At 50.0% G+C, this 22,724-nt stretch overlaps 2 protein-coding genes across 4 annotated transcripts in view; one reads left to right on the top strand and one right to left on the bottom strand.

Annotated features, from left to right (window-relative positions):
* The first annotated feature begins 1,751 nt into the window (after positions 1–1,751).
* Positions 1,752–22,724, top strand: part of LOC309807668 (interferon regulatory factor 6-like) — a 490,462-nt gene continuing 469,489 nt past the window's right edge. The window contains exon 1 of one of the 2 annotated variants that reach the window (XM_082627516.1): positions 1,752–2,037. The gene's annotated coding sequence lies outside the window, so the exon portion shown is untranslated. The remainder of the gene's footprint in view (positions 2,038–22,724) is intronic. The other variant, XM_082627517.1, reaches the window with a different exon arrangement.
* LOC309807658 (NUT family member 2G-like) lies at positions 2,301–6,535 on the bottom strand. Of its 2 annotated transcripts, XM_082627489.1 has the most exons (3): positions 5,186–6,535; positions 3,924–4,736; positions 2,301–3,403 (listed from the first exon to the last, which is right to left on the bottom strand). In XM_082627489.1, exons 1-2 carry the CDS (start codon positions 5,352–5,354, stop codon positions 4,432–4,434), a joined length of 474 nt encoding a protein of 157 aa, XP_082483615.1. In that variant the 5' UTR covers positions 5,355–6,535; the 3' UTR covers positions 2,301–3,403; positions 3,924–4,431. The 2 variants fall into 2 exon arrangements, with proteins under 2 accessions (XP_082483615.1, XP_082483614.1); XM_082627488.1 differs by lacking the exon at positions 5,186–6,535 and having other exon boundaries at positions 3,924–4,657.

The raw sequence follows: 22,724 nt of genomic DNA, 5'->3' as shown, positions 1-22,724 counted from the left end.
TGTACTACACTAACTAGAATCTAAAGTACTAAGTTGAAAACTAAGATTAGAGTGGACATTCTAACCTTGTTTTTGAACTCAGGGAAAAGCATTCATTCTTTCACCATTTGATGTGATGTTAGAAGTAGGTTTTTTGTAGATGTTCTTTATTAGGTTGAGGTAGTGACCTTCTATTCCTAGTTTTCTGAGCATTTTTAATATGAATGGGTGTTGAATCTCGTTAAATGCCTGTTCTGTATTAATTGGTGTGACAGTATGTGTTTCTTCTTTAGACTCAATATGGTAGATTACATTGATGATTTTTTACCATTGAACAAGGCTTGCATCCCTGGAATAAATTCCACTTGGTCATAGTCTATTATTCATGTGGATTCTGATGGTAGGTATTTTTGTGGATTTCTTCTAGTAGGGTAAATTATGGTTCCCCAAAAACGTCCGTGTTTAACCCCTCGTATGACAATATGTGAACGTTACCTTGTATGGAAAAATGGACTTTGCCGCTGTGACTAAGTAAAAAATCTTGAGATGAAGAGATTATCCTAAATTTTCTGGGTGGGCTATATATAAACACAAAGAGCTGTATAGGAGGGACACAGGGAGAGTCAGAGCTGGAGAGACCATGTGATGAGGGAAGCAGAGATTAAAGTGATGCACTTTGAAGATGGAAGAAGGGACTAATTCCAAGGAATGCAGGCAGCCTCTAGAAGACAGAAAGGGAAAGGAAACAGATTCTCCTGTAGGGCTTCAAAAGGAACAAGCCCTGAGACACCTTGACTAATATCAGACTACTAAGCTGCAAAAACTTTCTTTCACAAAGGGTCAAGGAGGGCTGGGAGCACATATGTGCTGCCCACCTGGACAGAGGGGGACCTGTGAGGCTGACCTGCGGATTCTGTGGAGGTGGAGAGACATGAGCCCCTTTCTTCTCCACGCTCTTTGCAGGGTCCAGCAGAGTCAGGCCACCTGTGGAAGCCTGCGGCCCCAGTTTTGCATGCTGGTGGTGTAGGGGTCGTGTTCAGGGAGTCTCTGTTGTCCTAACACCTGCCTGGGTCCTGGGGAAGGAATCAGAACTCAGAAGCAGGAGAAGAGCCTTTGGCCAGCAGGGAAGGGGGGGTGAGGCCCAGGGCAGGTCCATAAAAGATCAGAGCACCTCAGTGCTTTAGGAGGAAGGGGCTTCAGAGGTGGGCCAGCACAGGCTGTGACAGAGGCTAAGCAGACTGGGAGGGGAGGCACTTCCGGGAGACAGCAGGGGTCTACTCCCTGCCCCTCATTGTTTGCTCGTCTCACTCTAATGAGGGGGTCAGTTCCCCTGCTCTGATGATTCGAAGCCTCTGCCGGCACCCACAGGACGGTGACTGAGGCCTCCACACTCCTCGGCATGGATCCCAGCTCCCACTCAGATCTGGGGCCACAGACACCTCTCCCACACCCTGCTGGCCCTGTGAGCAAGCTGTTCTTGTGAAACGTGGTCATAGTTTGTTAGGAGGATCTGTTTTCTATGGGGATACAAACCAGTGTTGATACCAGTACACACACGTGTCCAGCCATGGGTGGAAAGGGAAGGGACAGTAGTTCTGGGGTGTCTTTGCGGACCCGTAGGCCCCTAACGCCAGTCCCCAGAGCCACAGCCAGATGGGTCCTCCTCCCTCAGTTGAACGAGATGCTGCTGCACAGAAATCCCACAAGTTCCACAAAGGGGCCCAACTGTCCTTTCCCTTATACAGACCTTTAACGGGTGCCCCATGAATTTCCCCACACCCATTCCCCTTGTTGCATCCTCATTGGGATTAAGAGGTAGCTGCCTCCACCACTCTCCACATTGCAATAATCCCAGTGGAACTAGAGGATGCTCCCGCTACGATGAGGCAGACAGTCCTGTCCCCATGGCCAAGACTTTTCGTCTCTGGTCAGGCCACCCACACAGGAAACCCTAGATGAGCGGAGGGTCATCCCAGCGCCGTTGTCTGGCTGCTTCAGGAAAGCAGAGAGAAGCTCCATAATGACAAGGGCCGTCTCCAGGCTCCATGCTAGAAACTGGTGAGTGTCCAGAGGGCTGAAAGGCACAAGAGCAGCTCTGCCTCCCCAGAAGGTCCAGGGATGCAGAAGACGGTACAGATGCCCCAGAAGGGCCCTAGCCAAGCAGGCGTTAGAGAAGGGGCTGATGAGGGGGTCCCTGGGGAAAGTGAGAGCTGTGCGTTCCCAGGGGCAGCCTGAGGAGTCCTTGTCTATGTGGAGGAAAGGTGTGGCCACCTGTAGACCCAGAGCTCCTGTGACCTCCCTCATCCTTCCTTCCTCTCAGGATCGCTCTCTGTGGAGCAGCTCAACACCAACAAGATGACAGTGGCCTGAGAGCATTTCCCACGAAAACGATCTTTGTTCACAATTTACATACATCACTCCAAAGGTCCTGCTCCCACCCACACCTGGCCACACCCACCTCCCCCACCTCCCTAACCCCCCACAATCCCGCTCCCCCTCCCCACCCTGGTGGTCCTGCCCCCCTCCCTTCCCCCCACATCATCCAGGATCAGCACTGGGAGGAGGAGGAGCCCCTAGGCTCCCCAGGGGGCTGCCCTGGGGCCTCGCCCTGGAGGGCCGGCCCAGCTGTTCCCTACTGGCTGCAGTGCTTCTTCCTCCTCTTCCCACGCTTCTTTGTGTCAAACGGGTCACGCTTTCTCTTTCTCAGCTGTGAGGGGCGAGCCAGCCCCAGAGCCAAGGCTGGCCTCCCAGAGACGCCGAGGCCAGCCCCGGGGATGGGCAGCTTCTCAGCAGCGGCTGGGCGTCCACACACAGCCCGCTTCCTCGACTTGGGAGCGGCTGGTGGAGCTGGGCTGAGGCCTCTTCTCTGAGAGGAGGGGGACTGGGGAGCACTCTGGGCCCCCCAACCTCCAGAGGAAGCCAGGGCTGAGACATGGGCAGGACTGAGGGACATCCCGAAAGGCACCAGTATATTCTGAGAGTCTACGATGAAGACGCTTTGGAGCACCTCCTCGTTCTCACTGGACCCGTCCCCGGGCACTCGGGCCTCCCGAAGAGGAGAGGCCTTTCTGAGAACAGACGCATCCCTGGATCTCAGTAGAGGGCCGGTGCGCCTTTGACCCTGGGGAGGGGAGAGCCGTACGGGCCGGAATATAGAGAACTCCTGACGTCCTCCAGAGGGAACAAAGACTTTGGGCCTGCACAGGGCAGTGTCTGTTTGGATGAGCCTATGAAGAGCCTCAGAATCAATCTCTGGTGGGCAGGCTTCATCACTGACCCCTAGATGGGGGTCTTGGTCGTGCCTCTGGGCACCTTGGCTGGCGTCGGACTCAGAAGGACTTGAGGCCATTCCGGGTGCACTGTGACTCGGGGCTGCCCGCACACCGTCGTCCTCTTTCAAGGCCAGGAGTCGTTTCTGCACCAGCTGGTAGGAGGGAGGAGGACAGTGACGGCTCCACACACACGTGTGAGAGGAGGAGCACTGGGCAGTGGGACAATGGCCCTGGGGGGGAGGAGGGGACGGGCGACCCCAGGACTTGAATCCAAATACAGACACTGTGGCAGTCCTGCCATCCTCCTGCAACTGATTCCCAGCTTTGTGACCTTCCCTCCCCTCCCGGCTCCCTATCCTCTCCTTCCTTTCACCCTGCACTGCACCCACCCCAGAACGGGCCCTTCCCCATGCCAGGCGTCCCAGGCAGGGGAGGGATGGACAGCGCTATGTGGCCCTCCTGTTCTGGGGCCCTATCTCTCCCCTATTCACTGGGGTCCCTCCGTGCCCTGGTCTTCCTGGGTGTCCCTTGTGTCCCCTGTTCTACCGGGGATCCCTCCCTCCTCTGGCTCCCCTGGGTCATCTGGGTTCCCCTGTCCCCTGGATCACCTGGGGTCCCCCTCCCGTGGGGTCCCCTGGCTCCCTGAGTGTCCCTCTCCCTCCCCTGTCTCACTTCTTCGGGGGTGAGCCCTTCCTCCTGCTCCAGCTCCTTCTCTAGGGCCAAGAGATCCAGCTGTGGGTCTGGGGAAAGCAAATCTGCCAGGAATCCAGGGTGAATGACTGCCTCCACCTAGAACAGAAAGAAGAGGCTGTGAGCATCCTTGGCCAGGAGTGGCCTGTGAGACAAGAAGGCCAGGAGGGAAAGTGAAAAGCAGAGACCCACCCCACTCTCCTCCACAAGGCGGGGATGGTCAGCGCGCACACACACACACACACACACGCAAACATGCACATACACAGTCACACACAAAAGAGCACATATACAGAGGCACAAACACAGACACAAAGGCATACACACAGATAGACACAAACATATACACACAAACATCTGCGTAAACCTCCCCTAACACCAGGCTCAGGAACAAGGAGCTGAGCTTAAGTCCCAACGGCCTGAGCAGAACCCAGATCTTGGGTGCTGAGAGTTCCATGCCCTGGCATCTTGCAGACCCCAGTCTCCAGGCCTAGCCTACTTTGGTGACAAAGTCCTCCTGGGAACACAGCTTGTCGATGTAGCTTAAGAGATCCGGGTCCGAGTAGGTGCCGTCCTCTTCCTGCTGCAGCTCATTTCCGTCCTCTCCCCATTCTGCATCTGAGTCGCCTGTGGCTGAGTGGACGGGCCCCACCAGCACCTCCATGATGTCCATATACTCCCTCACAGCCTCAGGTGGAATCTCCTCGGGTGCCTTGGGCTCCGGGGGTCGCTGGGACCTGTGTGGCTTCGGGCGGGAGGGCTGGGCGCTGGGGCCGGACATGCTGGGAGCACAGGCTGAGGCAGAGCAGGAGGAAGGGGAGGAAGGTGAGGGGCTCCCGGTCCACCTCCTGACCACCGAGCGCACGCTGGTGAGGGCATTGTTGGGGGACATTGATGTGGGTGTGGGGGGGTCAGGACCACCTGAAGCTTCATGCACAGTTGGAGGGGGGCGGTAAGGGGGCATCTAAGAGAGTCACATGTAAGGAAGTGGGGAACCTCCAATTTTCCAGGGGTGTCCCCATCAAGCCCACTTCTTAGGCAGACTTTGTGTGCAGTCCTTTGACAGGGAGGCGTGAGAGAAGTTACAAAATTGACCAAGTCAATACCCCGTAGTGACAAAGGGCATCTGAGACCCCACCCCCCACCCCCCGCCTCGGTGGTTGTTTTGCTTGAAAGACCAATGCCCCTGTCTTGAAGGAAAATGATCCACATGGGAACAGTGGCCAACCCTGGGCCCCTGTTACCTGTGCGTTCAACTCCAGTGGGAACCTGGGTGGCTGGCTGAAGGCCCACTTTCGGGGCTGGGGGCCCCCGAGGATCCAGCTTCGGTGGGGCTGGAGGAGGCAGGCCCTGCGCGCACTGCATCCACTGCAACTGCTGAACCTGCATCTCCTCCTCGGCCTCAAATTCCATGAACCTGGGGTGTGACGGAGGCACAGGCCACCCTGAGAAAATGGCCTGGGTTCTGGAGCCCAACAAAGGCAGCCAAGAATGAGGGATTGGGAGAGGATGTGCCTTGGGGCTGTCAAGGCCCTGTGAGGTGCTGTCCACAGCAGAGAGCTGCTCCTGGAACTGATACAAGATCTGGGACCCTTCCTGCCTCACCAGCACTGGAGAGCATTCAACAGCATAGAGCCAGGTCGCTGCACTGAACCAGGTCAACGGGACACGTGGCTGACCCAGGGGGCACCCTCCTCATGCCCCCCATCCAGAGCCACATGAAGGGCTGACAGCCAGAGGCTGGAACAGGCATGTGTTCCCCACAGGGGTCCTTGCCCAAATCCAGGACCCTGGGTTGGGACTGAGAGTTCTGGAACGTAGACCTGGAGACAGGGCTCAGGAGAGGCTGGACGATGTGGATGCTGAGCTTAGAGGACAGGCCTTCCTTTCCTCTGAGAGGTGCTTGTTTGTTTGGTTTTGTTTCTTAAACCAAGGGGATTACCGTGGAGCAAACACTGGAAGGGCCAGAGACCCTTGGGCTGATGACAGCTGGCTTCCCCAGCCTCTTGAGGGATGCCAGGGTACCCACTCAGGCCACTTTTCGTGAGGAGAGGGGGTCCCAAATGTATGTCAGTGGCCGCCAGCCAGCCACCACTAAGGAAGCAGCAGGCTGGCAGGTGGAGCTCTTTCCCCAGCCCAGCCCATATGGCCGGAGATGGACCCCTACTGGACTCACAGCTTCACCCTGCCCCGTCCTGAGACCTTCATGTCAGGGCACGGGTAGGTCAAACTCAGGGGAGGGCAGAGCTCGTGGTGGAGGAAGGACAGAAGACCCAAACTCTCAAGGTGAGGGAGGGGTTTCTGGAGGACTGTAGGGCCTCTGGGCTGCGGGCCCCCCGTTTCGAGCGACAGCCCTTCTCCTTTGTCCTCTCTGATGAGCACCCCCACGGCCAGACCCTGCCCTCACCCACTCGCCTCACCCCCCACGCAGCCCCTGGGCCCAGGACGCTGACTCACTTTTGCGCCATCTCGTAGTAGATCATCCGGTCAGAGTTGCTAATGTGCTGCCATTCCTGCACGGCCCTGCACAGTCCCTCCTCCAGTGTCATGGTGGGCTTCAGGCGGGCCAGGGATCGAAGCGCTGGGCTGTAAGCACTCGGGGTCAGCCTCTGTGCCCAGCCCAGCCCCCACCTGCCTGACCCCACCCACCAATGTGGACCACACATCACTCATCACAGCATGACTGAGCAACAGGAGAGTGAGAGGCAGGTGTCCGGGAGAGCAGAGACAAGCCTTCCCGGCTACGGCTGTCACCACCTCACACTCCCTCGAGGATGACCATCCACTCCCAGGCTAGAGCTGGGACACTGTGCCTTGGGGAGCTCTTTTCCTCTTCAAGGCTGCCTCTTCATAATAAAAATCACCATCATCAATGAGGCGTGGCATGTGCCAGGCAATCTGCTCACACTTCGTAGATTAGCCCAAGGAGTCTTCTGCACGGTCCTCTGAATGAAGTGTGGTTGTCCCCTTTTTACGAGGGACCGCAGGTTTAGGATGGAAATGCCTGCCAGGCTCACAACTCTAGTGGGAGAGAGCCCATGCCCTTAGGAGAGCTCTACTATCACGCTGTTCCTAGTGGAATTCTCCACATCAACGAAGTCGAGGCGTGCATGAAGCGCTCTCCTGGGCCGCGTGCTCCTCCCCCTTCTCCGAAGTGACCTCCCCGGCCATGTACACTCAGGTGCTGTATGAAAGGAGACGTCAGCACAGGAGAGTGTGGCATCCACTCCTTGGCTCCTCAACTTACACCACGACCCTCTCTGACTGCAAGTCTTCAGGCCGTATTACCAGGAGAATCATGGAAGAGCAAGCTGGCTAGACTCACAGGGGGGTGGGGTCAGTTGAGATAAGGCACATTTCAGTCATGATGTCATGGACTGGCAGGCTCGCCCATATGACCGACAGTGTGCCTTCTCATGGCGTGGACATCGCCCTCACACCTTGCTTCCAGTATCCCTAGAAACCTAACCTGCGAGTCCATCCCCAGTTCCTCTTTATCTAAGAGCTCCGATAAGCTCATGACCCCCTGAGCGTTCACTCACATGAGAAAGCAGGAAAGAGCTTCCGCATCAGGCCTCTGGGGAAGGTGTCTCCGGGCCAGTGGCTTGAGGCGCTGCCACCGTCGGAAGTTACTGTACACGCTCTGGTGGTTAGAGCAGTCCTCCTGCGAGGCATAGGGCTGGTTGGTGTCCAGGCTGCCCTCCCTGGAAGTGCCATGTGGCCATGGCCCAGAGTTCACTGGGCGAATGTTAGGGGCCATCTGGGCAGCTGGTGGTGGAGCTTGAGGAGGAAAGCCTAGGGTCCAGCCTCCCTTGCCAGCCTGAGTAACTCCAACAGCTGGAGCAGTCACAATGGTCTCCATCGCAGGGGTTGCTAAGAATATGGGTGCAGGACATGCAGCACTCCCGCTGAGGGCCCCTGGAGCGCTCCAGTTGAGGGGGCCCTGAGGAACGATAAAGGTCTGAGTCTGGGGGGCCTGCACTGGCCTCCCTTGTGACCTGACTTGTACAGTGAAGTTGCAAGCCCCAGGGGCACCAGGGCCACAGCCACCATTAGCCACCAAAGGCATCCTGGGGAAAGCTGGCAGCCACAGGCTGCTGCCGGGAGGGAATGCGGGGGCGATGAGAGGTGGCAGGTGCTGCTCCCAGGGTGGCCAGTGCTGGGCGCCAGGAACGGGTGGAGGAAAGGACACTGCCGTGAAAGTAGACAAGGAGGCACCGGGGTTCATGGTGACATCCGTTCCCAGCAGTGCAGATGCTGTTGAGGCAAAGGAGAGGAGTGAATGGAGGAGGAGAATGGGCAAGTGGGACTGAGGCTTTCTGCGGCATCAGAGTGTAAATCTCCACAGATGAGAGACTCTTGGACAAGGGAAACTGCAGCGTGCAACTGTCTTCAAGTGATTTTCATGCCCTGACCTCCAGTTGAGAATTATTCCACTCGTGACCCCACGCCCATCCACCAAGCTCCCTGACCCCTGCCTGCCGAGAAGAAACTGCCTCAGCAAGCACTCACTTGGAGAGCCTCCCTAAGGCACACCCTGGCACCTAAGCCTCACAGGCTGTCTCCCAAGACCTGGAGCTGTGTGGACATCCGCTCTGTGAGAAATGCCCCTCAGCCGGCGTACTAGCAGGTAGGGGCCTTCTGCAAGGTAAGTTCTAGGCCCCCAAAGGCCCTTTGTGGACAGGCACTGTGTAAAATATTAGGGCCCCACCTCCTCCTCAGTCCTCCTTTTCCTGATGCTCAGTATAAATCCCCTCTTTCTTTCCTAGCCTCACAAAACAAAACAAAATGCTGGAAAATATCTCTAATGGAATCCTGATACAAACCCATGACACTGGCCCAGAAAGCACCTGCATCTCCGAACAACCCACAGCAGATACGTAACATGGGCCAGGTCCTGCCACCCCTTCCCCAGTGCCCAGAGTCACTGTCATCAGTCAGGAGTTCTGTTCCTAGGGGCTTGGCGTGGTCTGAGAAGTAGGCGCGTGTCCCTTAGATTCTGTCATTTCACAGCCAGTGATGGCTGCAGAGGATTAAACAAGGGCCAGGGAATTGTCATGTTACATTGGTCGTGGGAGTATAGACTGCCTGTGGTCCTTCCCCTTCCAGCTCCCAATAACGGAGAGACAATCTGAGATGCAGGCATAAGCCAGATGCCATGGCGATCAAGTTGTCTGAAACACATCCCTGTTCAGGAGAACAAGGTACACACCACGGTGCACCTAACTAACCAGAACAGATGTCATAGGACGTTTAATAGTAACACAGAAGATCATCTTCCTGATCCTGGGCTACACTCCTTCCCCCTTTAAAAGAGGAAGCAGCCTTCATAGACATTCCACCCGAACCAACCCCACTCCACATCTGTTCCCTGTCCATGAAGGAGTGACATGAAATAGGAACAAACTCTTCCTCTCAAGGCAGCCTGAGGGTCCACCATGAGATACGGGACAAGATGAAGTAGGTCTGAAGTACTGCCATTCCACAAAAGGAAGAACAATTCAGAGCAACTCAGGAACCTGAGCCCTCTCTTGGCTGAAGTTACACGTAACGGTTGCCCATCCCCTGTTGAATCCAAGGCAACAGTTACCTGAACTGACAAGTGAGCTCTGGGCTGGGAGGAGTGGACGAGGTGTGGGCTGCGGCAGTTAGAGTAACCCCCTGCCTAGCTCTCGGAGAGGACACTTCACTGCAGGTGTGGCCACACACAGCCCCATTGAATAGTTTTCTCACCAAGACCATCTCTCCCCACGGCCCCCTGAGATATAGTATGCTCCTGTTCAAATCCCTTTGAAAGATATGGTGAGGCAAGCTTCAGGTGCCTCAGGAACACAATACAGCTCTAGGCTTTCCTCATGACCCTCCCTGTGTCACCACCAGGACATCACACACATCCTTACACACACGTTTCAAAGTGGCTTGTCTCCCTTCTAGAAAGAATCAGACTGCTGCCATCCTTTCTCCATTGCCAGGGCAATTCCTCTTGATCCACCTCCAACGACCCCTCCTCCCCAGGGCAGTCTCAGGTTTCTTCAGGCTCCCCAGTCTCCCCAGGTGAAATGTCCTTGTGCGTCCAGTGCTCTCTTCTCCCTCTACTTCAGTCCAGCTGTGTGCCCACAGTTAAGTGTAACGTGTGAACCTGAAGGATGTGAGGATGGCAGGGTCTCTGAGAACACACCCCCAGCCTATAGGCTTACCTCCTATTGAAGCCATCCTGTAGGCTTGGGCACGGACTACTGCTGCCTGGTAGCCTCAATGAGAAAAGTCAAGACCAGGAGCCAGAGAGCGACCTGCTTCAGCAAACGCTCGGGATCCAAGTCAACGAGGGACACGTTTGAAAGTAAACCGGAAAATGCGGGCTGAACCGTTCTGCGGTGGGGGAGGGGCAGAGGGCACGTGGGTCGGGGTGGCGTGCGCTGGGGGGACATTCCACGAGGGCTCTGGCAGGTAGGCAAGAACCGGAAGTTCCTTCCACCTCCCACAGTGGCAACACAATTGGCGTGTGCCTCTTTAGGCAGTTTATAGACTGTTGTTTTGATTCACGGCACCGAGGTTGAACATGACAGTCCCTTCCTTTCACGTCTTTATCCATCAACCTAGGGTTTTTTGTTGTTTTTTTTTTTTGCGGTACGCGGGCCTCTCACTGTTGTGGTCTCTCCCGTTGCGGAGCACATGCTCCGGGCGCGCAGGCTCAGCGGCCATGGCTCACGGTCCCAGCTGATCCGCGGCATGTGGGATCTTCCCAGACCGGGGCACGAACCCGTGTCCCCTGCATCGGCAGGCGGACTCTCAACCACTGCGCCACCAGGGAAGCCTTGGAGCTTTAATAATGAAGGAAAACTTAAATGATTTGCAACCAATAACTTCATACTAGAGGAATGGTGAGGCAAAATATTGTACCCAGGCACTCGAGAAAGGCAGGCTGCCTTGTTGCTTCCTCCCTTTGTTCAGTCATTCAACCAATTATTTACAAGATTCTCACTCATAATTCTGATACAGTATTTGAAGGACTCTTCTCAAGGCCACTGATACAAAAATTGCACTGTGCAAAAATTAGCCAGTCCCAATTCTGCAATCACTTTTGTAATACTTCAAAATCCTACACCCCACAGACAGAGATAATCAAATTAGCCCAAATGTAACTTGGGAAGACCAGTCACAGAAGGGAGTATCTAAAAGTCCTTTGGATCATGATCTCTGACTATTCCTGCACAGAAGGTGGGGGCGGGCATTGACTACTGAGAAAAAACATCTCTGGACATGCATCACAAGCCTCAGAAGACAGTTCCATCTTCCACTCAATCACGAAACATTAAAGAAACGAAGAGATACCATGTTTGTGTCTTGTGGAGTTTTCAAGTCTGCACTTGGAGGCGCTTAGTGCTGTTACATGGGAGGGGTCTTCAGAGGCATCCTGTTGAGTGAGAAATGCTCTAATCTTGCGTTTGACCAGAAAGCGGATCTGATGACTGACGTCTCTTTGGGAAGTATTACAAAGTCAGGGCAGTAAGTTGATCCCGCTACTATTTTTGTTGTTGCTTTATTGTCAACTGAAATTCTGCAAGATATTATAAAAAAGGAGGGAGGGAAAATAAAATTGTTCCCATACTACCTGTTGAAATTGGCCCAGATTGTCAACCCTTTCTCAAAATTATTTTTTTAAAAAACCCCAAAACCGTACAAAGGAAACACCTGTGAACACTGAGAAAAAATATTCTAGTAGAGTAAATGCGTTGGAAAAACTCTAGGAACGGAGTCAGGAGACAGTATCTTAAGAGTGTTTCCCAGGTCTGAAATTCTTTGCTAGCATTGTTCTTTAACGGAAACTTCAGGTGTGCTAGGAAAAAGGACCTACTGTTTTTTGAAAGGCATTAACAAGAACCAAGGAACGGCAGTCCAAAGGACATGAAAGTACTTGGCCCAATTTGAGGCCACTGTGCTTACAGCGGAGCTCTCCAGAACTCTTTGTAGCTAAGTGCATGGGTTTCACGAGTGCAATATAAAACTCACGAGTGCACATTTCCCAAGAGCTGGTTTTAAGAAGAGACCGTCACGAAGGTTCCCAGCGAGGAGCGTCGCCAGAGAAGTTCCGCAGCTTGCCCGACCCTCCATTTCTGTCCTCTCCTGCAGAGACCTCCTAGGCCCGCGCACCCCGCGCCTGCACGCCCGCGCACGCCTGTGCACGCCCACTGGGGCGGGGCTCTCGGGCACGCGGACCGCCGTCCTCCGACAGCTCCCGGCGTCTGCTGGGGCAGTTTGCTCCGGAAGACAGGAGCGCATGCGCGAGCGCGGAGGGTGGGGCCCCAATGGCTGTCCGGCGGGGGAGGGGCCTGTCACGGCGGCCTGTAGAGTCAATTCTAGGAATCCTGAGGTAAGGGGTACGGGGACTTTTCACCCCTCAGGTGTCACCGCTCTGCACTGTTGTTCACCCTGTGGGTTATTTGTGCCCTTGTCCATGTAAGGAGACTCCCCACAATGTGGATTCACGCCCCCATAGAGCTCGATTCCCTTGAGATGTTTACCCCAGGATTATCGGCACCACTGGGGAGCCGGCTGCATGAAGGGTTCAGTGATTGCGGGGCCTACAGTGGGGGCTAAATAGTGTGTGCGAGCTATTAAACAGGTGCCGTTCTAGTCTGCGCGTTGTGAAGAGTACAAAAGCTAGAGGGAAGTTCTTGCGAGTTGAAAACCCTCATCTGGTTCCGAAGGTGTAGCTCAGGTGATTGGAAAATGAGTGAAGATGGAAGGAACACACTCATCGTTTCACTAGTGTCTTCCTTCTTATCATAAAAACATCAGTCAACACTTGTGTTCAAACTGCATTCTTTTGTCAGTGATGCGAGCAACTTTGCTGAATGTGGTAATAAACATGTATTTGTAGTCTGGTGTCAAATCATGATTGATTTGCAAGCATAGATGGGGTCTGTACATACTTAATTGGTTGGTGGGAATCTGATATGTAGTCAAATGTGTGGGTTGGTTTTGTCCGTGGATATTTGTGTTTGAAGGGAGGTCATGCCTGTGTTTTTGTGAGAGTGTGTAAGAGTGAGTGTTGTATTTGGAGGGTGTTGAGATGTGACGCAGGCATACTCAAGGAGTTGGTGGTTAGGTGTTTGTAATTTGGTGTTTGGGGAATATGTTTACATGTGTTTTTTTCACCCATGAATTTGGGGATTTGTGTGTGTGTAATGGTGGATTTGGAAGGATTATCTGCATATGCGTAAGGGCAATGTCAGGAAAAGTAGTGGTGTATATTACTTTGGGTGTCCAGTCTGTTAATTTTGTATATTTGGGGAATGTAGGCTGATCATTTGTGTATTCAGGGCATGTTGTATGGTTATGGGGTGTTTGTGGGTGTGCATGTTCAGGAGCTGTGTATGTATATTTGGATGTGTAGAGGGCAAGTCTGTGACTATTTTATGGGGCTGGTGGATGTTGAATGTGTAGGTATGTTGTGTTTGTATGATCCTGTATTCTGCAAGATGGCAGAGTTCATTCTGCGTGAGAGGTTGGGACTATGGGGTTATGTATACGCCAGTAGTGTGGTACTGTATGTGTATTTGGAACAAAGGGCGTATAGGGTGACATTATTGCCTGTTTGTAGTGTACTGGGTAATTGTGGTTCTATTTGGGACTTGTGGAGAGTTGTGTGTTCAATGAGTTTGTGTGTGTATTCAAGGGGCATGGCCACTTGGAGGAATATTTGCTGAGGCTGTGCATTTGTAATTTTCAGTAGGAGCCTCTTAGGCTTATGTATTTTGGGAAGTGAGTGTATCTGATAGAGAGGTAGGGTTCTATGTTTCTACAGGGAAGATGGACAATTGCATTTGTATGTATTAGAAATATGTGATACGGGTATTTGTTAGTACTTGCATATGTGTGAGCTGGCTCCTGATAGCTAGGGATAATTTGATATATGGAAGTTGTTTCATAAATGGTTTGCTGGAGATATTTTCATGTATCTTACTTGTGTATTCTAATCCGTGTGCGTGTCCATCATCAGGTGCATGCATTATCAGAGTTTGTTCATAAGGTATGGAGTTGTTAGGAGTATTCAAAGTGTATTTCTTTGGAGAACGCTAGGGTGTCTATACATGTGTTTGGTAGGAGTAAGAGGTGGTCTGTCTATATATTCAGGGTGAGGGTAGAAATGTATATACACACACACACACACACCTATACAGTTTGTATGTTGGAGTAGTGGTGGGGAGCTTGTATTCTGGAGAGGTAGCATAATGTATAGTGTTTGGGAGGGGATCCATATATTCAGGGGTTAGGAATATTTGCATGTGTGTGTCCATAGGTGTGTGAGAATTGTGTATGTATCTTAGTAAGACTGCAGAGGTTGTCGGTGTTTTTCTGTTTTGAATGTGTCTGAGCATTTGGGGTGTATACTCATGAGTAGTTTGTGGATGTGTGTATTTGTGATTTGTGAGTGTAGCAGGAGGCTTCGAGTCCTCTATGTGTCTATTTCAAAATGTAATGCCTGAAGAATTTAGTGGTGTTGCTTGTATGTGTGTTCTCAGTATTAGTGAGGTGGACTTATATGTACAGTTGACCCTTGAACAACACGGGTTTGAACCACACGGGTCCACTTATAGTGGATTTATTTTTCAGTAACTACTACAGGACTACTACAGGATCCATGGATGCAGAGCCACTGCATGGAGGGTTGGCGCCCTAACCCCCAAGTTGTTCAAGGGTCAGCTGTATTTGATAAGTATAGATTATTTGTGTCTGTGTGTGTTTTTGAGTTCCTGGGGCTTCTGGGGTATGTATTCTGTGGGATGTGAGAGTTTAGTTTGTGTGTTTGGAAACCAGTAGACTGTGTAGGTTATGTGTGTGTGCAGGAATCCTGCAGTATATGTATTTTAGGGCTGTGGGATTGCATATGGGTCTTTTTTTGGGTTGCACATGAGACAGTTGTGTACTTGGTGACCCTGTGTGCTTAGGTACATCCAGTGTGTACATCTGGATGGCATATTGGTTGCACATGTTTGTTTTCAGGCCCATGTTGTGTGTGTATATATAGTTGTGAGAGTGGAATGTGAATATTCAGGGTGAGTAAGGTTTCATCTGTAAAAATTTAGGTAGTAAGAGGTGGTCTGTTTGTGTATTTATTCAGGGTGAGGGTGTGTGTTCAGGATATATATATATATATATATATATATATATATATATATATACAAACACAAATGTATATGTGGTATCCTTTTGGTTATATATCTGTGGTGGGAGTTGAGAGTTCTCCTTGGGGTGTAAGTGGATTCTGTGCACATATTCACAGGAAAAGTTATGGGATGTGCTGGGACTGGTTCATACTGTCTTGGGAGAGTCAATGGTGCATATCTCTTCCCATCTGTGTGTTTAGTGATGTCAGGTGGGTAGCTTGAAATTGGTCATGCTGGGAATATTTATACCATGTAGATACCATAAGTGAAGTCTTTCCCGCCTTTCTCGGAGAGCTTTTTATCAAGCACTTAGCAGCGTACCACTGATGTGCGTGTTTGGATTGTGTATGAATGAAGCAAGAATATTTGGGCATCGGTGGGTATGTATGGGACACTCATGTGAATTGTGAGTGGGGCTTCTGGGGCTATGGGCCCTTGTATATGTGCATTGACCCTGGTAATTGTGAATCATTGCATTGCTCCTATCAGGTTGGTCTGTTCTTTAGGGCCAGAGAATCCCCATAAATGTTGTTGATTCCCAGTAGAAATCATGCAGATGGATACAGGGGTGTCTGTACCTTAGGCAGGTGGACACTCCTTCAGCATTTGTGTGGTCCTAGCGTCTGGGTCCCTAGAAGGGGGCGCCTGGCGGACAGATGGCCATGCAGAGCAGAACCTTCACAGGTGTGTTGTTGGCATGACAGGCAGCAATCAGAAAGTCATGGGGCTTCCTGGATAGGAGGTCAGGTGACCAAGGGTTCTCCCAGGAAAACCCCCTGAGAATCAGTTGGACAGCTACAGGCATTCCTGGCTCTTCTGTGGCACAGCGGACGTGCAAGGACACCCTCCACATGGGGTCCAGAGCCATGTGTCCCTGAGCCCAACTGCCCCAGGGTGGTGGGAACTGTTGCATATCAGGCTGGTCAACTGTATCACTAGGTCTCAACCAACCTGTCTCATGGAAACCTAAGTCCTCACGGATAGGCAGGACCTCTAGGGATCACTGAGCTGACAAGGACAGAGGTAGGGAGGCTTTGTCACTGAGGGAGAGTTGGGGACTGAGACCTGGAGAGCCTGGGGAGTCCCACTCTGAGGAGATACGGCTCTGATGTTCCCAAACCCTTTAGACATGTTCTCTGTTCTTTTCTGAAGGCTCAAGATGCTTCTAGCAGTGGGAAGCTTATCTCAGTTTCATGTTTCTCTGATAGGATGAACTGACCCTTTTATTCACTCTTCCACATCGAGCTGCAAACCCATCAGAGGGAACCATGTGATCGTTGTAGCCACCAGCTGACCCCACAGCCACCTTGTGCCTCCCTTGGACCCACCCAAGCATTTCTGAGCCTTCTTTATGGTGAGTCTTGTGGCCTTTTCTCCCTCATTGTGACTCCTCCTGCCAATAAAACATGCTGTGAATGTTAACAAAAGGAAACCTGCACTAGAATTGGAGTCTGGAAGGCCCGTAGAGGGAGCTCTCATGCCGTGCCACTCATCATCAATTACCCCAACAGGAAGAGGTCATTTACTGACCCCAAAGAGGAAGTGCAACCACTTTACTACCCCAGCTGGAGGAGGGAAGACTTCCTTCCTGGCCAGCAACAAGAAATAGAAAATAGAAATAGCTAATAGAAAATTCCGCAGTTTAGCCAATGAGACGCCGTTGTCACCTGAAGTTTTACTTTCCTCCAGTGAACTTCCATTTTTTCCCTTGATGATGACTTTCTTTCCTTGTCCCACCCTCCTTACTATACAAGTCTTCTGGGACTTCCCTTGTGGTCCATCAGCCAAGACTCCGCGCTTCCAGTGCACGGGTTTGATCCCTGGTCGGGGAACTAAGATTTCCACATGCCATGTGGCATGGCCAAAAAAAGAGAAAGCCTTCCATGTTGTGTAACCCGTTGGAGTATCTCCCTTTCTATCAGATGAGATACTGCCTGATTCATGAATCGTTTAATAAGGCCAATTTATTCAAAATTCAAAGTAAATCTTCCAATTTACTCAGTTAAATTTTGTTTTTTAATACATTGGGGGCATGCAGAGGTGGCCACTAACAGTTTAATATGTATCCCTCCAGAAATGTTCTGTATAAAAATATGTGCACTTTTCTAAAATCCACTCTTATGATTGCTACTGCTAACAAGATGATTTTATGATTAAATGCTTATCTTTTTAAAAAGAAAAAGGTAAATATATTGGTGGCAGTGATGGGATCTGAAGCAAATTTCTGATTAACATTTTGGGACAAGGAGAAACAGGTGTGGTGCCCACAACTCCTTTGAGTTCACTGTCTTTCTTGCCATTCCTGAAGGTTGTTGGTAAGCTCCTCTTGGTTTGAGCTCCATTCTCTTTGCGTTTGTGCTCCCAATCTAACTGGCTTTCCTTTACAGGGCAGGTCAGTTTGGCTGGTAGAGGATTCTCCTTGAGGCCAAACCCCTAGCCTTTCAGATGGAAATTCCCAGGACACAGTAACATCTCTTGGTTATTGCCAGTATATTTTTGAGTGGTAAACCGTAGCCCCTAATTTTGTTCCCTGGATTCCACACTGGGCACTGCTGACAGTGTAGTCTGCACTTGCCCATCTGTTTGGAATCAGCCCCCAGTTTCCATGCTTGGAGCTGTTGGTGGTGGCTATAGTTCTCCATTTTGTTTGGAATCAGTTTGCAGTCCCCCTTCCTTGGGATTTGCCGTTTGGATCTTTTTCCTCAGTCCAAGGATCCCTGGGAATCGGTGGTGGTGCATACCAGGCCTTCTTTTGTCCAGGACATAGTAACATCTCTTTGTTACTGCTGATATATTAAGGCGCAGGTTTTTTGTGTGTTCTTTTGGGTTGACAAAGGCTAGCTAAGGAAATGAGATCCTTTATCGCCAAAGAGTTGAGAATGCCAGCTTCTGGCACACCTGCTTATTTTATATTTAAGAACTATGGTCCTGGAGGTTGTAGATATTTAGAAAGATGGAAAAATTATACTAATATTGATCTAGAATTACAGTGGTCATTGTGGGGCATGTTCCAGTTAGACAAGATTGTACATTTAAGGAAAACACTAGAGAGCAAGGGTTCACAGATTGCACAGGGAGAATGAGATGCCTGCTTTACTTGGTATGTAAAAGTTTACAGACGGTTTCAAGATTCCAAAATAGCTTCGTTGAGAGACTTAGAACAAAAAGCTAATGAAAAATTAAAGAGACAAAAGGTACCTGAAACAAAAGACCATAGGACGGATGTGACTGCAGATTTAACTCCTACTGTCCCCCCCTTTCCTTTTTCACCTGAGTACTCTTGTTTTACTCATTTTCTGTCTGAAATACTTTTCTATTCCAAAAAGAATATTTAACAATTGCCATTTAAAGTAAAACTACCTGAGATTGCAGGTGAGCCCCCTCAGGTGTCCTTTACCCCTTGGTCAAAGACTGAACTGAGAGCTGTAGTCAAAGAATTCTCTAAACCTTGGAGGAACCCCCAACATTTTTTAAAGACTTCAGAGTCACTGTCAGGGCGTATGTCCCCAAACTGCTAGATCTTTATCCACTTGTACACATGTTGGTAGGACTGGGGGAAGCCCCAGAATGGATGTGGGAAGCAAAATGACATAATCCCTAGGATGATGTTCAAGATCCTCAACCTAAAAAGGCTTGCAGAATAACAACTAACCTTTTATAAGCTATTCCTAAAATCTTCCCTGCTCACACTTGGTCTATTATTAATTGGCCTAATAATGATTGATGTATTATTCACTTGTACAAACAAAAGAGGGGTGAATCTGTGGAAGACTTTAGAGCCAGTTTAGAAGCTCTCTTTTTACAGCAGTTGGTGTTCCAAGGAATAAAAAGGCCACTCAGCCTGCTTTAACTGCCCTCTTTGTAAGTGGATTATCTTCTGAGATTAGTGGATTGATAAAAGGGCAGAAAAGAGGGTGGGAGGCTATAGGCCTGACTGAACTCGTGACTATAGCTGAGCATTTTGAAAGGACCTTGGAGCAAGATCACAAACAGAAATCCACCAAGCTCATAGCCTTACAGTTACAACAGCTCTAAGGCAAGGGACACAAAATGACACCTGGGCCTCCCCCATTACAACCTCCTAGGGGTCCATGATCAATTTGATGACCCAAAGTTGATGTTTCATTTGTAATCAGTGAGGACACTGGAAAAAGAGGTGTCCTCAAAAGTCCTATGCAAACTCTTCACAATTGCTCTCATATCTGTCTCAAAGGGAGGGCCCCCCGTGACCCTCTCGCCTAGTTGGCAGAACTCCAGAGGTTCTCTGGTAAACTATTACCAGCAATGACCTTAAACAGCCCAGAGGAAAATATAATGAAAAACGGCCAAATTTTAGTTGATACTGGAGCTATGCTTTCTACTTTAAACCCCACTCTCATATTTTACTTTGAAATCTACATTAAACTCTAACCCTAACTGTAAACATAATTACCTAACCGTTCAACACCCTACCCCTAGCCCTAACCAGAGCTGTGCTTTCTACTCTAAATCCCACCCTCAAAGAACAACAGGTCCCTCTGAGTAAAGAGGATGTTTCCATAGTGGGAGTACCTAATACAGTTCAGAGAGAATTTTTATCTCAACCAAGATTCCTTTCTGCTATGCAGTATAGCCCCAGTTAATCTATTCAGTAGAGATCTCTTTTCTAACTTCAAAGGGCCAGTACATTTTGCCTCCAGTGGAGATCTCACCTTAAAATTTCCTGATCAACGTGAACCTGATCAGTTATGTTCCTTACAATCTGTCCTGGACCTAAAAGCGGAAGTTCAACAAAAGTTCCCTAATTGGATGGAGATGCCTGCAAATTTGGGGGCTACTTCTGACAGTGTTAACATGAGAAGAATAAAAAAATGCAAACCTATAAAGATTCAGATAGATGTAGCTAAACCTCTCCCTAGGTTTCCTCAACAGCTATTAAAGCCTGCGGTCATACAAGGTCCCATAGCTATTATAGAAGACCTAATTGCCCAGGAGGTAATCATTCCTGTACTCGTCCCTGCAGCATGCCAATCTTGCCTGGTTGGAAACCTGGCAGGATGGCCATTTGTCCAGGACTTGGGAGCTGTTAATAAAAATAGTTTTTCCCTGTTTTCCTGTTGTTCCAAACCTAGCCACCCTTGTGTCACAAGCTTGAACTGACTTGAAATGGTTTACAGTTGGAGACCTTTGTTCACCTTTCTTCAGCATCCCGGAGACCCAACAGCCAATATCTACATGCCTTTACTTGGAACAATCAACAATATACCTGCACTTTTATGCCTCGAGGGTTCACTGGGACTCCTTCTTTTTTCCTCCCAAGTACTTCACCAAGATTTAAGTACCCTCTAGTTCCCTGAGAAATCAGCCTTTTTACCATATGGAGATAACCTCCTGCTGTACTCAGCTACTGTAAAGGTTCCATAAGGCATTCATAAAAGATTCCATTTATTTGCTGCAACAGTTAGCTGAGAAAGAACACAAAGGAAAAATTACAATTATCCGTAGACGCTGTTCATTACCTAGGACGTAATCTAAGCACTGAAGGAACTCCGCTATCTCCAGAGAGAATTAGGCTGATACAGGGACTTCCTAGACTCACAACTAAGTGCTAGCATTGTGGATTTCTAGGTTTAGCTGGTTATTGCAAGCTCTAGGTTCCAAATGTTTCTGTTACCTCTTCCACTCTGTGAACTTATTAAAGATTTGGTTCCTGAATCCTTCGCTTGGGAAGATAAACACAAGCAGGTTTTTATAAGGCTAAAGCGAGCAGTGCAGGAGCTGCCTGCCTTAGGGTTGCCCAAATGATCAGGTTCAGGTTGATCCGGAAACTTTTTTTTTTTTTTTTTTTGCGGTACGCGGGCCTCTCACTGTTGTGGCCTCTCCCGTTGCGGAGCACAGGCTCCGGACACGCAGGCTCCGCGGCCATGGCTCACGGGCCCAGCCGCTCTGCGGCATGTGGGATCTTCCCGGACCGGGGCACGAACCCGTGTCCCCTGCATCGGCAGGTGAACTGTCAACCACTGCGCCACCTGGGAAGCCCGATCCGGATACTTTAAGGTGAGATCTCCACTGGAGGCAAAGTATATTAGCCCTTTTAAGTTCGAAAAGAGATCTCTACTTAATAGATTAACTTTAGGTTATTCAAAACCTTTTACTTTATTTGTGCATGAAAGGCATAATCAGGCCGCGCAGAACTGTGTGAGCATGGTGGTAAACATAGGCCTATTGCCTGTTATAGCATACAGCTTGATTCAGTTGCTTTTGCCCGTCTCAGGTGTCTTAAGGTTATAGCCACAACTGCAAATTTAGTGGAAGCCTTGGCAGATTTGACTCTAGAAAATGAAGTTTATTTGCAAACTCCACACCTCGTCCACAGTCTTCTTAACGCTGAATTGACAACATTTCTCTGCAAGTATCACTAGATTAACTTCCTGTGAAATCCTGCTTTCACCACCTCATCTTTAAACGTCACAACGTTCTCAATCCTGCTACACTACTACCTCTGTCTCACAAAGGTGAGGGCCGTGACTGCCAGGTAACAGTGTCCCATGGGAATTCCCTGGTAGTCCATTGGTTAGGACTCCGAGCTTCCACTGCAGGGAGCGCGGGTTGGATCTCTGGTCGAGGAACTACGATCCCACGAGCCACATGGCACGGCCCAAAACAAAAACAAAACAAACAGAAAACAGTGTCCCACTTTGTGACACCGTGTCCTGAGTAAAGATGTTACCAATTCCAAGCTTGCTCTGCTTGCCGCACGACAGGCCATGAATCGGAGATGAGGTGTTGAGGCAAGGAATATGACTTTATTCAGAAAACCAGCAGACCGAGAAGATGGCAGAGTAAAGTCTCAAAATAATCAACTTATCGGGGTTTGGGTGCCAGTTTCTTTTATAATACAGAGATGGGGAGGAGATGAGGAGGTAAAGTAAGAAGGCCATAAGTTTTGCGAATAGCCCCTGGAATGGCCAGCCTCGGGGAGGAGATGTGTTAATTTCTTCTTAATTGTAGCCATCCACAGGTGGAAGGAGTCCATATGTTTCCCTGAACAAAGGCACTTTGGTTTAACATTCAGACAGAGGGACAGGGTTCCCCGAGGCAGGCCATTATGTACAGGTACAGACAGTATCCTTTTAGTGAACAAAAGCAGCAGAAGGCAAAGGTTAAAGTAAAAGGAACAGATCCCATGTGGAGTCCGATATGGCTCTTCCCTGTTACAATTCCCTACTGTCAATGTCCATTCCACAGTCTTGTGGATAAAAGGGGGTGACGGCCCTTCTAATTGCTTCATCAGATGGATCTTTCCGGGAGTGTCCACCATTGGTGCCAGTGTTCCAAACGTTGGGTTTTTGTTTTTTTTGTTCCTCTCTGGAAAGTGTGTCCTTTACACCTGTAGCCTTAAAAAAATATTCTCAGCCTAAAAGTTGAGAGTTACGATCTCTTTGATGGGAACTTTGAGGGCTTCAAGCCTGGGAGGCAGCATCTCAAGTTAAGGAATTCAGCACTTTTCTATGGACGGGAAGATACAAGAGTCTGGGCTCACTGAACTCAGTCATTTGATATGTGCCTCAGCTATCCGGGGCCTGTATCCTATATTCTCATATCCTGAGTTTCGTCAGGGCTCACCGGCTCA

Source organism: Mesoplodon mirus (assembly GCF_964341445.2).
Source record: "Mesoplodon mirus genome assembly, chromosome: 7".
In the NCBI taxonomy this organism is placed as follows: domain Eukaryota; kingdom Metazoa; phylum Chordata; class Mammalia; order Artiodactyla; family Ziphiidae; genus Mesoplodon; species Mesoplodon mirus.
Note: the sequence above shows the minus strand (reverse complement) of the source record. Positions and strands in the feature narration are given on the sequence as shown.